Below are 15,064 nucleotides of genomic sequence, written 5' to 3'. Positions count from 1 at the left end.
TTAAAATCTCCAATACTCAGTATCTCCATGTAATTTTTATAAATTCAGAGGCCAAGTTGCTAGGTATGTAAAAACTTAGCTATATTCTTGAATTTCTCCTGTTATATAAAATGGTCTTTTTCATTTATGTGATTTTTATCATTTATTGTTGTTATTTATGGTCTAGAGACTAAATAAACTCTAGCCTTTGCATATCCTAGACAAGCACTCTAGTACCAAGCTACATGTGTAACTTTTTACATTCTGAGACAGAGTCTAAATTGCTCCAGCAGGACTTCAATTTGGTATGCAGTCACTAGACCTTGTGCTTGAGATCATCCTAAGTAAATACTAAGTAGAGAGAATTACAGGCAAGTACCACCATGCCCAAATTATATCCTTTTTTGTTTTCTTTTCTTTTTTGAGATAGGGTCTCACTATGTATCCCTTGCTGTCCTGGAACTTGCTTTATAGACCAGGTTAACCTCAAACTCAGGGAGACTCACCTGTCTCAGCCTCCCCAGGGCTAGGATTAAAGGCATCCACTACCATGACCGGTCTTAACCTTTTCATTTAATTGTCTGATTAAAAAAATTATACCTTTTTTAGCCTGGTGTGGTGGCAGATGCCTGTAATCCCAGCATTTAGGGAAACAAACAAATTATACTTTTTTTTTCGGTTACCATTTACCTGGCTGGCTTAATCTTATTATTCTTTTCAAGACAAGGTTTTGAGACAGGCTGTCCTGGACTCACTTTGTAGACAAGGCTGGCCTCAATCTCACAGAAATCCAACTGCCTCTGCTCCTTCCCCCACCCCCGAGTACTGGGATTACATTAAAGGCATGTACCAACATACCTGGCCTTAATGTTATTTTTAACTTTGAACCTTATGAGTTTTTATATTTTTACAGTTCTACAAATAGTACACAGCTGTTATTAGTGTTCACAATCAATTTTTATTGCTAATTACTGATACATTCTGATTTATCATTTACTCTATCACTTGTATTATTTTTTTTCTCCCTATGCTATCCTATCCTATTTTCCCTAAACTTTATTGAATTTTTTTCATCATACCTTTCCTTTCTACCATTCTATTACTTGCTTAAAGTTGTACAATCTATTATTTTAATATCTTTAAAGTATCAAAGATATCTTTAAAGTGTCAAAAGGCAAATCTGCCTTAGACTGTACCTACAATATCTGACTGTCATTATTATTCAGTAAATCTAATGTTGGTTTTCCTGTGTTTACCAATCATTAGCTCACCATTCCTTTTTAGACCTTATTTCTTCATCTTAGGTACAACTTTCTTCTTCCTAAAATGCATCCTTGAGCAATTCAATTAGCAAAGCTCAGTTAATAGTAAATGCTGCCCCCCCTCCTTTTGCCCAAGGAGAAACTTCACTGGGCCCGTGAGTTCTAGCATTCTTTCTCTTGCTGTTTTGGTTTCATATGTTGCCCAGTCCAGCGGGCAACAATGAGACCAGCTGTGTGCCCAGCAGGGGCAGCTCTTTGGAAAGTGGAGGGTTTTCCAATGTGCTGGTGGTTAGAGCCTCCAAAGGGACACTCCACAGGGTTTATGGACACACCCTCCCTGTACACATGGTCAGTAGTTCCTCTTGCCTTTTTGTTTCTCTGTGTAGCCTTGGCTGTCCTGAACTCGGACTCACTTTGTAGACCAAGCTGGCCTCTGCCTCACAGAGATCCACTTGTCTCTTTCTCCCTGAGTGCTGGGAATAAAAGTGTGGGCTACCACACCCAGGTTTTTGGAGCTCTTTTAAAAAACTTGGTAAACCTTATTTTATCCTTCAAGTCTTTTGACTGCTTTTATTATTTCCACTATTTCTTTCTCCTGTATTCTGGGTGATTTCTTCAAATTCTCCTTCAAGTCCAACTATTTCTAATTTGCTAAATAAATTATTCATTTGATGCCTTTAAAGTTTTTGTAAGTTCTGTTCCACCTCCAAACATTTATATTCTATTAATAATTCTTTTTCATATGGTTTTTGTAATTTTAAACACACTAATATTCCTATTATCTAAAATTCTGAAAAATGGAAGTTTAACCCTAAAATTCATTAATTTAGTGCAAACTTGTTTATTATAATAAGTTGTAACTGAAAGTCCATATGGCCTGGGGAGAATGTGCTCCTCTCAAAGCATCAGTGGATTCATCCATCGAACCACTTAATGTTAATGACAGGTTAGCTGTTCCAGGTCATTTTATTAATATATGTTCAATATTCAAATGGTCAGAAGACAACTCCCAAACCTCTAGCCTCCACAGAGCACAGACCAAGAAAGGTAGAAATCTACAAGCTTCCTTGTATCAAAGTAACTAACACTTTTAGAGTCCACCTTTCACTGCAAAGTCTGGCTTCATAGGGATTTTTTTTTTTTTTTATTCATTCTTCGTGTAGCCTTCCTGGCAACCCAAATCACTTGGCTATTCAGAGTCTCCATAATTTTTTTTAAAATGTTTTGTTCCTTCCTCCCTTTTCTCCCCATCAAAGACACGATCTTGATATGGAGCTCAGACTGGTCTTGACATGGTCTTGACTGCTGGAACTACAAAGTCTTGTGCTTCAACACCAGTTGTTCATCACTATTTAAATTTTCATATTTAACTTGGATTTTTCTCTGGGAAGTTCTTTTAGTGCTTAAAATCTCAGCTATACATTAAAACTTTTAGGAGTTTTCTAGTTAGAGAAGATAACCAGATAAACAGTTCCATGTTGAAGCCAGATCTACTTCTGTGGAATCCCACCCCATTTTCAAAGATGGTGGTATGGTGGTGCACTTGAAACCCCAACACTCAGAAGATAAAAAAGCAGGAGGATAGTAGCAAGTTAGCCTTGTCTACATAGCAAGTTCTAGTAAGATCTACACAGTGAGGACCTCAATAAAAACAAAACCAACCAACCAATCAAACAAACAAAAGAACACTTTCATGACCCGAAGAATAGATTTCTTGATCGTGAGTTTCTTTCTTCCTTTCCTTCCCTTTCTTTTTTCCTTCTCTTCCCTTCCTTTTCCCTTCCCTTTCTTTTCCCTTTCCTTCCTTCCTTTCTTTCTTTCTTCCTTCCTTTCTTCCTCCCTCCCTTCCTTCCTTCTGTCTTTCTTTCCTTTCCTTTCCTTTTCTTTTTTAGACAGGGTTTCTCTGTGTTAGCAGCCATAGAACTCACAGAGATTCATCTGCCTCTGCTTCCTGAGTGCCGCTAGCCTCACAATGAGCTTCTTATTCCCAGAAAATTTCTAATACACACTGACTACATGCTCGGTGGTAACATGCATTTCTGGTACTACATGGGAATTTGCTCTGTGGTTCTCAGTGAAGGTAATCCCCAGGGGAAATTTGGTCATATCCAGAGATATCTTTAGTTGGCACAATTAGAAGAAAGAGATGCACAGTGGTAGTACTAACATCTGGTGGGTAAAGTCCAAGATGCTACTAAATATACGTCAATGTACAAGCAACTACCCATGGCAAAGAATCATTGGCCCCAGATACCAACAGCCAAGAACCCTTTGATTAAATGATTACTATGGTATCCATACAAGCCTCAGGGTCCTCTAAGGGCATGAAAAAAAAATGGCTATAAATTTAGATTTAGTTGCTTTCTATTGTCAATGCTAAAAGAAGAAAGTAGTGCTGAGATTAATTGATAAATTAAGATGTTCTAGATAATTCTAAAGTTACTTAATACTGTTTCTGAGGAAATATAACATTTCTTTCCCTAGGAAGATTTCTCTACTTAATTTAACCAACTATTAGACTTCATTTGCATCCATTAAGGTTTGGGAATCTTAAAATATAGTTCGTGTAAAGAAATATCTGGAGGTTAAAATGCCATGGAGACTACAAATCATCACTAATTGATCTGTCCTGGTATTTTGTGTTATAAATGATCACAATTAGTACCCTCCAATAAATACCAATTTAACCTAATTACAACCTAATGTTTCAAAGTTTTCTATGTAATAATGAATTTATAGCACTGTAACACTGGCCAGATACTAGATGTTGCAATCAGTGTGCTGGCAACAGTTTAACAAGTGTCTTAACATTTCAAGACTAGATGGGATCTCTAATATTGTTTCCGGAATACAATTTAAGATGTTTATGGTCACCTATAACCAGAAAATATCAATGCTTGAGGGTAAAAGTTGAAATCAGAACCCAGATTCCCTGACTTTCATGTCAGGTCTATTTATTTCTTCACTAATTACATGTAAGGCAGCTAGGGTCTTCTGACCTTCACTCGTTCAGCAGTGGCAATGGTACCACCTATGATTTCTTATCAAACTGCCATACACTTGCTCAGAGCTGTATGGAGACCAGGTCTATACATAAGTTACCTGGTTAGATGTTTTTCATTAATTATATGGCACTTCCTATCAATCCAACAGCATAGACTGTGACAGATTTTATAAAACAGATCTTGGGGGCTGTAAATAGAGATGTAGGTCAACAGTAGACTGCTGCCCATGCGTGTGTGTAGAAGTTAAGAAATGCTTGCTTTATCAGAGTGCTCGCCTACTATCAAGCAGATGCTCCAAAGACTGCAGGTCTCCTCACCTCATTCATAAAGACAAAGATGAAATATGTTCATTATATTTCAGGGAAAGAAAAGTACATACTAATTGCTTGAAACATAACTTGAATACATGGGCAGTGTAAAAACCTAATTTAAATTCTGTGCCAAATCCTTTAGTTTTTAGTTTTGGTATTTTAAGATAGGATCTCTCTACTGGCTGTTTGAAACTATGTAGACCAAGCTAGCCTCGAACTCACAGAGGTCTCCCGCCTTTGCCTCTGAAGTGGGATTTAAAGCATGCACTACTATGCCTGGCTATGCCAAGTTCTTGCTTACAGTTCAGAACATCCTTTTATAAATGGAGTTACTCTATCTTTCTGCAGTAAGAAAAAAACAATGTATTTTACGTGTATGAATGTTTTGACTGTGGGTATGTCTGTACACCAAGTATGTGCCTGTCGAAATCAGAAGAGGGCATCAGATCCCCTGAAACTCCAGATCCCCTGGAGTTATAGATGACTGTGAGACACCATGTGGTTGCTGGAAATGAAACCCACTAACCTCTACAAGAACAAGTGCACTCGACCACCAAGCTATCCATACAGCCACTCCTGCTGTGTTTTTTTCAAACAGTACCATGGTCGCCAGGGATGAAGCAATAGACTGTGTACAGTTTCAGGCTCCTACTCCTCTTCAAGCACAGCAGTTATGCCTTTCTGTTTTATTTGAATAATGACTCCTTAACTTCTAAGGTTTCAATGCCACTAGCACGGTGAAAAAAAAATCACGGAACTGAGAGTGAGGACATCTGGACATAAACCCATTTCTACTTGACTTGGGACAAATCCCACAACTTCGTAGCTTGTGAATCATAGAATACGGAGTCTAGTCTTTAAAGGAGAAACCCTGGGACTACTAGGAAGGAAGTGAAGCACTTGAACCTTTCTAAGCTCTTCCTCCCACTATGCACATGAGATCATTCTGCCTTAGCCTCTGGAGTGATGAGAAGTAATGAGATAGCAATGATGTCCACCACTTCCAACCAACTCCCTCAAGTTCTAATACACAGAAACACGTTATCCCACATATATGAAGAGTCCACGTGAGACACAGGAACTCTGTGCTTAAAGATCCTCAGACCCAGAGAAAGTTCAACGTGGAAAGCCACATTCTCTACTAATTATTTAGAGAGTGGAAAATGTATAACTTCTTTTTATTTCTAAGACTTAGCATACGTCTTATCATATACTAAGTACTTAATAAATGTTTACTCTATGACTCAGTGTTCATCAGATTTAAGCCAAAGACCATTCAGACCATAGCCTTACGCTTTGTTACCTTAAACTTCCTGAGAAAAGTGGGTTTGCTGTACACCTCATCTATATGAAAAGACTTAAGAGATTACCTGATTACCTTAAGAAATCAAGCCCCCAAAAGAAAACTGGTAAAATGTCACACAAATGAGTAGAAGAACTCACCTGGACCACTTGCCATGGGAAATCCTGTCTCCATCCTAACAGAATTTCCAGATGCCATGGGTCCATTCATTCTCACATCTTGACTTCGGTTCTGACCCAAAGCTAGGTTGATAGCACCTTCCCCTAAAAATGACAGTAAAGTTTTAAAATAGAAAATAGCCAGCATAAGACGCAAATTTAATTTACAGTTACATAAGAACTACCTTTTTGTTTTTGAAGAATTATACTATTTACCACTGCAAAAGGAATAGCTAGTATTATAACCCTAACCCTAATCTGGTATTATATAGCTCAGTCTGGCTCTGAGCTCATGACTTTCCAGCCTCTACTCCAAAAGGAAACTAAAATCCTAACCTACATAGCTTGTTCCATCTGAGCAAGCGTGAGGAGACCATAATCAATTCTTACAGTCATTAATGCTCAGTGTCACAGAGGTTCAAAGTCTGAACATTTATTTTCTTTTTCTTTCTTTCTTTCTTTCTTTCTTTCTTTCTTTCTTTCTTTCTTTCTTTCTCTCTTTCTTGTTTTTTTTTTTTTTTTTTTTTTGTTTTGTCTTGTTCTGAGACAGGGTTTCTCTGTGTAGCCCTCGCTGTCCTGAACTTGCTTTGTAGACCAGGCTGGCCTAGAACTTACAAAGCTCTGCCTGCCTCTGCCTCCCTGAGTGCTGGGATTATAGGTATGTGCCACTGTGCCCAACTCTGAACATTTATTTTAAACTAGCCCACAGATTGCGTGTGGGCAGGGACAGGAAGAAGAGAAGGAAGGAGACAGGAAGAAACTGTCAGAAACTCAAAATTCCTGACTTCCTTCTGGGAGTTTATAATCAGAAGACATGAGATATGAAGTTTAATATGGAGAGAAGGCAGGATGGTATGGGGACACTTATACTTGGATGTAGAGACTCTATAGTAGCTGTAAAAAAGATCACAAATATTCTTTCAATAGCTGCACTGTAAGAAAGGTTTCCAGGCATTGCAAATATAAGTCAGTCAGCAGAGTCCTGCCTGGTATAAACAAAGCACTGGGCCCTGGTCACAGCACTGCACAAACCTAGTATGTTAGAACATGCCTGTTATCCCAGCACCTCCGAGTGGGGGGAAGATGAGAAGTTTAAGGTTGTACGTGGCTACATAAAGCGTTGGAGGCCTATGGCTATACAAGATCCTATTTCAAAAACAAAAACAAACAAACAAAAAAGAACCCTACAGATTTCTGGTAGAGATGTCAAGTAGTGACAAGTAGAGAAGTCTCTTCTAACTACCTCTGTGCCACAAAGAATAGCATTTGAATAGGTTCTTAATGGGCCACGCTGGGGACTGAGTCCAGGGCATTGAACACGGTAAGCATGTGCTATGCCAATGCATTATATCTTCTGTACTCTTCTTCAAAAGATTTATGTCAGGACTTTTGCCTCCAAATATGTATGTATGTGTACCACATGTGTACAATATCCAAAGAAGCCACAAGAGAGTGCTGGATCCCCTAAAACTGGAGTTATGGATGGTTGTGAGCCACTATGTGGGTGCTGGAAACTGAACCCAGGTCTTCGGCAAGAGCAGCAGCAAGTGTTCTTAGCTGCTGAGCCATCTCAAAATTTTATCTGATTTGAGTTTCATCCAGTAGGTAATATTCACTAGGATTGTTTCATTTAACAGATTCTAACAAAACTTAAATCTTACTTGGTCTAACGAAAAACAGCTGCTGTGCCAGGTGATGGTGGTGCACACCTTTAATCCCAGTACTAGGAAGGCAAACGCAGGCAGATCTCTATGAGTTTGAGGTCAGCTTTGTCTACAGAGCTAGTTGCTAGTTCCAGGACAGCCAGGGCTACACAGAAAAACCCTGTCTCAAAAAAAAAAAAAAAAAAAAAAAAAGGGAAAACAGCTGCTGAAACAAGTTTCCGAGTGCTTCTTGCACTTGGTCCACAATTCTGACTACTATAGTACCTTCCGTAGAAGACACTTCCATTTCGTGGACAGTTAAAAGAGCTAGCCTGTTGCTGTGGTATTAAAGGACTATATCTTCCAACTCCTTTCATATCTTAGGATCTTGGTTTCCAGTCTGAGGTGAAGTAGGAAGCTAAAGAAGGAGATCCCTTCTCCTGTTCTGTCATTTAGCTCTCTGTGCAAGTAATTTAACCCAGCCAGAGGACTGACTGGCTGGCCATAGGGCACACCATCCTACCAGTAAAGGAGCAATCTCTTGACAAGCTTTGAGGAACCAAGATGAAAGCCAGAGAGCATGGGTTTTGCAGTTTTTACCACTGGGAAGGAGCTAGCAATAGACTAAACATGCTAAGAAACTTTGAGCAGAAGTTTTTTGTTCCTTTTTGGGTAGGAGGTATCTTTATTTAAGACAGGATCCTACTCTGTAGCCAAGGCTGGCTTTAAATTTGAAGCAATCCTCCTATCTCAGCCTCCTGAGAGCTGGGATTAGAGGTATGAACTACTTCCCAAGCAGAAGAGTTCTTGAAATGACATCAAGTAATGTCACTTCTTGTTTAAAAAAGTGGAGGCTAAGGAGACAGCTCAGTTGGTCACATGATTGATTGCTCAGGACCTGAATGATTCTTAGCACCCATTTAAAAAAGCCTGGTATAGCATATGGACTACACCTATAATCCCAACACAGGCGGGGGTAGACAGGAGGATCACAGGAGTTCAATGGCCAGTCAACCTGGCCTAATTCGTAAGTCCTAGGTCCAAGTGAAAAACTTTGTCCTAAAACACAAGGTAGGGCTAGTGAGATAGCTCAGAAAGTGCATTTGTTTCCAAGCCTAATGACTTGAATTTGAGCTGCAGGACCCACATGGTAAAGGAAGATGACTGGCTGCCATTGGTTATCTTCTTCTTCTTTTTTTTTTTTTTTTAAGATTTATTTATTATGTAAACAACGTTCTGCCCACATGTGTGCCTAAATGACAGAAGAGGGCATCAGACCTCATTATTGATGGCTATGAGCCACCATGTGGTTTCTGGGGATTGAACTCCGGACCTTTGGAAGAGTAGCCAATGCTTTTAACCTCTGAGCCATCTCTCCAGCCCCCATTGGTTATCTTCTGACCTCTACACAAACACACATACACACACACACACAACTCAAATAAAATATATAAAAATAATTTTTAAAAAGAAAGTCTTGTATATTTGCCCATAGTTGATGTTTACATGAATCATAAAGTTGTCCTTCTTATTAAGATCATGAGCTCCTTTGAGTAAATAACAGCAAGGAGCATATTTTATTTATAATTATATACCAGGCGGTAAAGCAAAGTACACTACTATATGCTAAAGAGATTAATGTGGACCAGGCAATTCAGAAAGACAACAGTGAACAAAACCAGACAGGATCCCTTTCCCATCAGAGCTTATTTACAGCGCATGGAGGAATAAACAGTAACCAAATAAATGCTATGAGGGAAGTGTGAGAGGTAAATGACTTGAGAGAAAGGAACTTGCGTAAGAGCACAGCAATAGTCTCTGAATTAGCCAGAGACTTCAGGCTGAAAAGATTAACTTGAAGAGTGGGAATGATAGGAACAGTACTCCACATACAGAAGGCAACTGCAGAAGGTCTGTGAGAAGGGAGAGCTGTGTTCAAAGAACCAAATGAAAACTAAAGAGACTGGAAAACAAAGAGCTGGGGAAGGAAATTAACTAGCATGAGGCTATTAGAGGAAAGCAGACTTCAGACTGTGCAAGCCATGAGGTCATGGTGGAGAATTTGGCCTATATTCTGTGAGCAACAGCAAGGAGCAGAAGGGCTTTAAGCTGGATGTTATGTATGTATTAGAGTAAGCATATATTTTACATTCAGAGGGTCACTTCAGCAATAAACACAAAGAACTGTTCAGGACTCCCTAATCTGTTAGATGAACAAAGAAAAAATGTTATTCAGTAAAGGAAAACAATTAAAATTAGATATTCTTCAAGAGACAAGTCAGTTCCTTGCAAGGTACAAACAAAATTCAAATTTTAGACTGAAGGCCAAAAGAGCCAAAGGAATGAAGCTTCGGGCTACAGCAATATCCTCAACCCTCTTTATTCTAAGGTTCTGTAACACAAAGCACAGGATACACAGCTGCCTGAGATTCTCAGACATAATAGCAGAGGAATAGACAAGACAGTGTCAGATACTATATGGGGTACTGTTGTAACTGTATTTTGGTACAGATGGGCACATGGCAAAGTAAAGGACCTTCAATCTGCACGGAGAGAATTCCCAGATCCCGAAGCTGCTGGTTGTTGCTCTGGGCCAGGATCCGTAACCGCTCCGCTGCTTCCCGGGGGATGTTGAATGTGACTCGCACACTGTTCCAAGGTTCCACTTTCTGTACCTTTAGCTTGCTGGATTCTTGGTCATGAAGGAAAGAGCATAATATTATCAATTTAGTAGCCACTAGAGGATGTGCAACAAAACAAAATTTTGTTTTTAAGTCCACTGAAGCACAACAAAGCAAGGGAGGAAAACATGCATTTGACAGGACAGCTTACTTTAAGACAGAAAAACATTTGGCATTCTGCAATTCTAAAACTGTCACAAACTTCTGGACATAGTTTTAAGATTATATAAAAGCTAACTTATTCTGAAAAAAGTGTGTGTCCATATGCAAAGGAGTGAAGTTATACCTAATATAATATGCAAAAGTGGAACAAACACTGATATATAGGCCTAAAACTCTAAGAAGAAAATTTATGACAAACTTTCACCACCTTGGATTTGGCAGTGATTTCCTGGATACAGCAGCAAAGGGACAAGTAGCAAAAGAAAAAAACAAAAACACTGGACTTCTTATTTTTCTGAGACACTGTTTGTCTGTGTAGCCCTGGCTATCCTGGAATATGCTCTGTAGACCAGGCTGGCCTCAAACTCACAGAGATCCACATGCCTCAGCCTCCTGAGTGCTGGGATTAAAGATGTGCACCACCACTGCTTGGCCTGAAACACTGGACTTCTTAATGATTTTGTGCATTAAAAAGCACTCTCAAGTGGCTAAAAAGCATATCACATTAGGATGGCTATTATAAAAATAGAATATAGCAGATATTGGCAATGATAAAAGAAAATTGAGGACTGCTATGCACTAATGATGGGAATACACAAATGGAACAAACTGCTAAGAGAACTATACGGTGAGAAACAAACAAGTAGAATAGAATAATAGAACAGAACAGAACAGAACAGAATAGTATGACATAGCATTTTTATTTCTATGTATGCAGCCCAAAGAACTGAAAGCAGGATATGGAAGAGTGTTTCCATGTTTACAGCAGCATTAGTCACAACAGCTAAAACATGGAAGTAATCCAAGTGGCAGCAACAGATAAAGGAAGGTAAACATGGTATATACATAGATTCTGTGGCATATCTGGTCTGAAATGGGAAGGAAATTCTATCATGTGCTACAATATGGACAAACACTGAGAAAACTATGCTAAATGAAGTAAAGCAGTCATAAAGATACATGATTTTGCCTATATAAGGTAGATATAGTCAAAATAAAGAAGGGGGGTGCTGAGTTAGAGAACTGGCTGCCCTAGGATTGAGGTTCAATTCCCAGCACACAGTGGCAATTCACTGGCTTGTAGCTCTAGTTCCAGCAGATATGATGCCCTCTTCTGGCCTCCGTGGACTGCATGAATGTGGCGCATTTACATACATGCAGGCAAAATACCCATACACATAAGTAAATCTAATTTTTTAAATTAAAAAAAAAAACACGTAAGAAGTACAATGGTGCTTACTAAGGGCTAGAGTAGGGAGGGAATGGGGGTTATTATATAATGGGACAAATTTTAATCTTACAGGATAAAAGAGAAATGGCTGCTAGTGATTGTTGCATAATATTATAATTGTATTTAAGTGTCACTGATCCACATATAAAAATGCAGAAGATGGCAAATTCCACTATATGTATTTTACAATTAAAGATTTAAAAAGTTAACTAAGATAATAATACTGCTTGTATTTTACATTTTACAGATAAGGAGGTAAATTAAAAAAAAAAAAAAACTACCTGGCATCCAGGCAAAATAAATTTCCATTTGTTATTAAACCAGATCAACTGAACAGTGTATACCCTTTATTCAATTAATCTTCCTCCCCTACCTCTTGAGACAAGGTTCCTCTGAGTATTCTTGGTTGTCCTGGAACTCACTCTGCTGACCAGGCTGGCCTCGAATTCAAAGATCCACCTGCCTCTGCCTCCCAAGTGCTGGGATTAAAGTTGTGAGCCACCACCCGAACTACATTTTTCAATATAAATAAAATAGCTATACAGCACTCAGGAAGGCAGAGTGAGTCACTGTGAGTTCAAGTACAGCCTGGTCTATAAAGCAAGTCCAGGACAGCCAATGCTACACAGAGAAACTGTGTCTCAAAAACAAAAAATTCCTATATGGTCATGTGGGAATATGCGTTCTCAAAATCCAGCTATCTATGAAGAGAGTTCCTACACAGCACTTAAGCTCTTAAACCACTAGATACTAAAGACTTAACACGGAATTCACCTGCTTTAATGTAAAACAAAAACAAAAACAACAACAACAACAACAACAAAAAACCAAGCCACTTGCTCAGGTCAAAGGGTTTAATATACTCACAAGATTTCAAAAGGGTTAGACAATAGTTAGTCAAAGTTTTCGTACAGGTAAGGAAACCAGGGCCCAGAGAAAGTGATCTACTCAGAAACTTGGGCTACCTAGCGAAATCAGAGGAGGCATTAAAATCCACTCTAATTTTTTGTTTTGTTTTGTTTTTTTGAGAGAGGGTTTCTCTGTGTAGCCTTGGCTGTCCTGGACTCAATTTGCAAACCAGGCTGGCCTCGGAGATCTGCCTGCGTCTGCTTCCCAGAGTGCTGGGATTACAGGAACGTGCCACCGCATCTAGCTTTTGTTCTAAGTTTTAAGCTTAATGCTTTTCCATGGCATTTGGAGACATGTCTCCGAACACTTTGGATCCTGATTCCACAGGATAGAGGCATTTAAGTTTCTTCTTAAAATGAATATTACTGGAAACTTATGCGTGCTCTACACAGATGTGTTTACACTACTTTTAATGTTAATATAATTGAAAAGTGTTTAATTACGTTACAGTTATACTCTACTAGCAACTTTTAAAACTAGGCAAAGTAGCCTAAACTTGTAATCAGGGTTGCAGGCAGGTAACTATGTCAAAGGCAGCCTGGGCTACATTACTGCTTTAGGGAGAAAATAATTTCCATCATACCCGAGAATAGCGGACAAAATGTTTTTGAATCAAAAATACAATCTGGGCTAGTGAGATGGCTCAGTGAGTAAAGTCTGATGACATAAATTTAATCCTTGGCTCCTGCATGGTGGAAGGACACATTCACTATGGTACATACCCAGCCAAAAACAAAAAAGAAGCATAATGTAATAAGGCTCTAACCTCAGTCTGCAGCAATAAAACCTGACTTTCTAAAACACAAACTGAAAAATAAAATAGATGAGCAGTGGCGGTACACGTCTCTAGTCACAGCATTTGGGAGACAGAGACAGGTGGATCTCTTGAGTTGGAGCCAAGGCTGGACTATAGTCAGTTCCTAGACAGCCATGGCTACACAGAGAAACCCTGTGTCGAAACAAAAATAAGTAAGTTCATTAGTTAATTAATTAATATAAAAAACAACGGTGACAATAACAGACATGCTAATATGGAAGGAGGCAACTTTCAGTTCTATCTTTGCACATAAAATCAGCCTTCCTTACTTTGCAGAAACGACAGTAACCATGAAAGGAAAGGGCAAACTATTCAAAACAGCAATAAGAAGGAAGCAAAAATTAAAGCAATTACCCATGTGTAATAAGTTGGGCACATTTTTTAATATTGCATCCAGTTTCCATTTGAAGTCTTTATCATCTATATTTCCTTTGAAGGCTACAAAAATTGTGGAATCCTCCAAAATACTATCACTTTTTGTGTCATCATCTTCTAAGCCAGAGTCAAACTCCATCTCTGAATCTCCCATTGTTGATGAACACAAGGAAGTATAGATGTCTTCGAAGTTTGGAAGGTCATCTAAAACCATGATGTATTATTCCAGAAGTATATGCAAAGTGAACAGCAAGAAAACCTGCAAAAAGAAAAGGGGATGCAAAGTATTATAACATTATTATATATTCAACATATTACTATTTAACATCATCATCTGTACTTCTGTAAAATATGTAAATTTATTTACTACATAAAATTTCCTTTCATAATACTATTTGCTACTTTTTTTTTGTAAGACTAGAATATTAGGAGAAATACACAATGGGTCACAGGGAAATAAAGCTAAATATAACAGTCCACACCTATAATCTCAGCAGGAATGTCACAAGTTTGATCCTACCATCCTACCATCGGCTGCAGTTAGAATCTTGTCTCAAACAAACAACAGCATCCAGAAAATCCTTTCTAAAATAACTATACTTACTTTCCAGCTACATTAAAAAAATTCTAATAAACATTAGAAGTAAATAAAACTAATAACGATTTTAAGGCTAAAAAAAACCTATTGTTTAGCAGGAGAAAAGACTAAGACTTGAAACTGCCTAAGAGTGTAGCTATTCAGCAGCCATTTCAAAGTAGGAACTGAAAGAAAAATAACCTAATTATATACATCATGATCTTAGTAAAACAATAATAAGCCAAATCAAAATGAGTATATGGAAAGTCCTAACAGACCGGTGAGGTGATTAAGCAGTAAATGCAGTGCCTCTAAGCCTGTGAACTGAGACTGTCTCAGAAAATAAGAGGGCTGGTGAGAAGACTTAGCAGGTAACTGCCATTGCTACCAAGCTTGATGATGAGTTTCATCTTGGGATCCACATGGTGGAAAGAGAGAATCAAACTGCAAATTTTTCTCTAACATACACACACACACACACACACACACACACACACACACACACACGCATGCACACACACTAAGCCCAGTCACACAAACAATAAATAAACATTTAAACATTAAAAAGGTGCTACAACAGGTGTTAATCAAATGGGCTAAAACAAAAATATAGAAGATTAATGAAACAAAGAATTAGTTCAAAACAGGAGG

The 15,064-nt window shown here is 38.5% G+C and overlaps 1 protein-coding gene across 7 annotated transcripts in view; it reads right to left on the bottom strand.

The window, feature by feature from the left end:
* Ncoa6 (nuclear receptor coactivator 6) overlaps positions 1 to 15,064 on the bottom strand; it is a 68,840-nt gene that overhangs the window by 31,527 nt on the left and 22,249 nt on the right. For all 7 annotated transcript variants that reach the window (XM_055602358.1, XM_055602361.1, XM_055602365.1 and 4 more), the window contains 3 exons: positions 13,816 to 14,095; positions 10,198 to 10,353; positions 6,001 to 6,123 (listed from right to left, as the gene is read on the bottom strand). In XM_055602358.1, the coding sequence (XP_055458333.1) occupies positions 6,001 to 6,123; positions 10,198 to 10,353; positions 13,816 to 14,050 (514 nt within the window). In that variant the 5' untranslated portion in view covers positions 14,051 to 14,095. The remainder of the gene's footprint in view (positions 1 to 6,000; positions 6,124 to 10,197; positions 10,354 to 13,815; positions 14,096 to 15,064) is intronic.

Source organism: Psammomys obesus, unplaced genomic scaffold, assembly GCF_907164565.1.
Source record: "Psammomys obesus unplaced genomic scaffold, mPsaObe1.curated_primary_1811, whole genome shotgun sequence".
NCBI lineage: Eukaryota > Metazoa > Chordata > Mammalia > Rodentia > Muridae > Psammomys > Psammomys obesus.
Note: the sequence above shows the minus strand (reverse complement) of the source record. Positions and strands in the feature narration are given on the sequence as shown.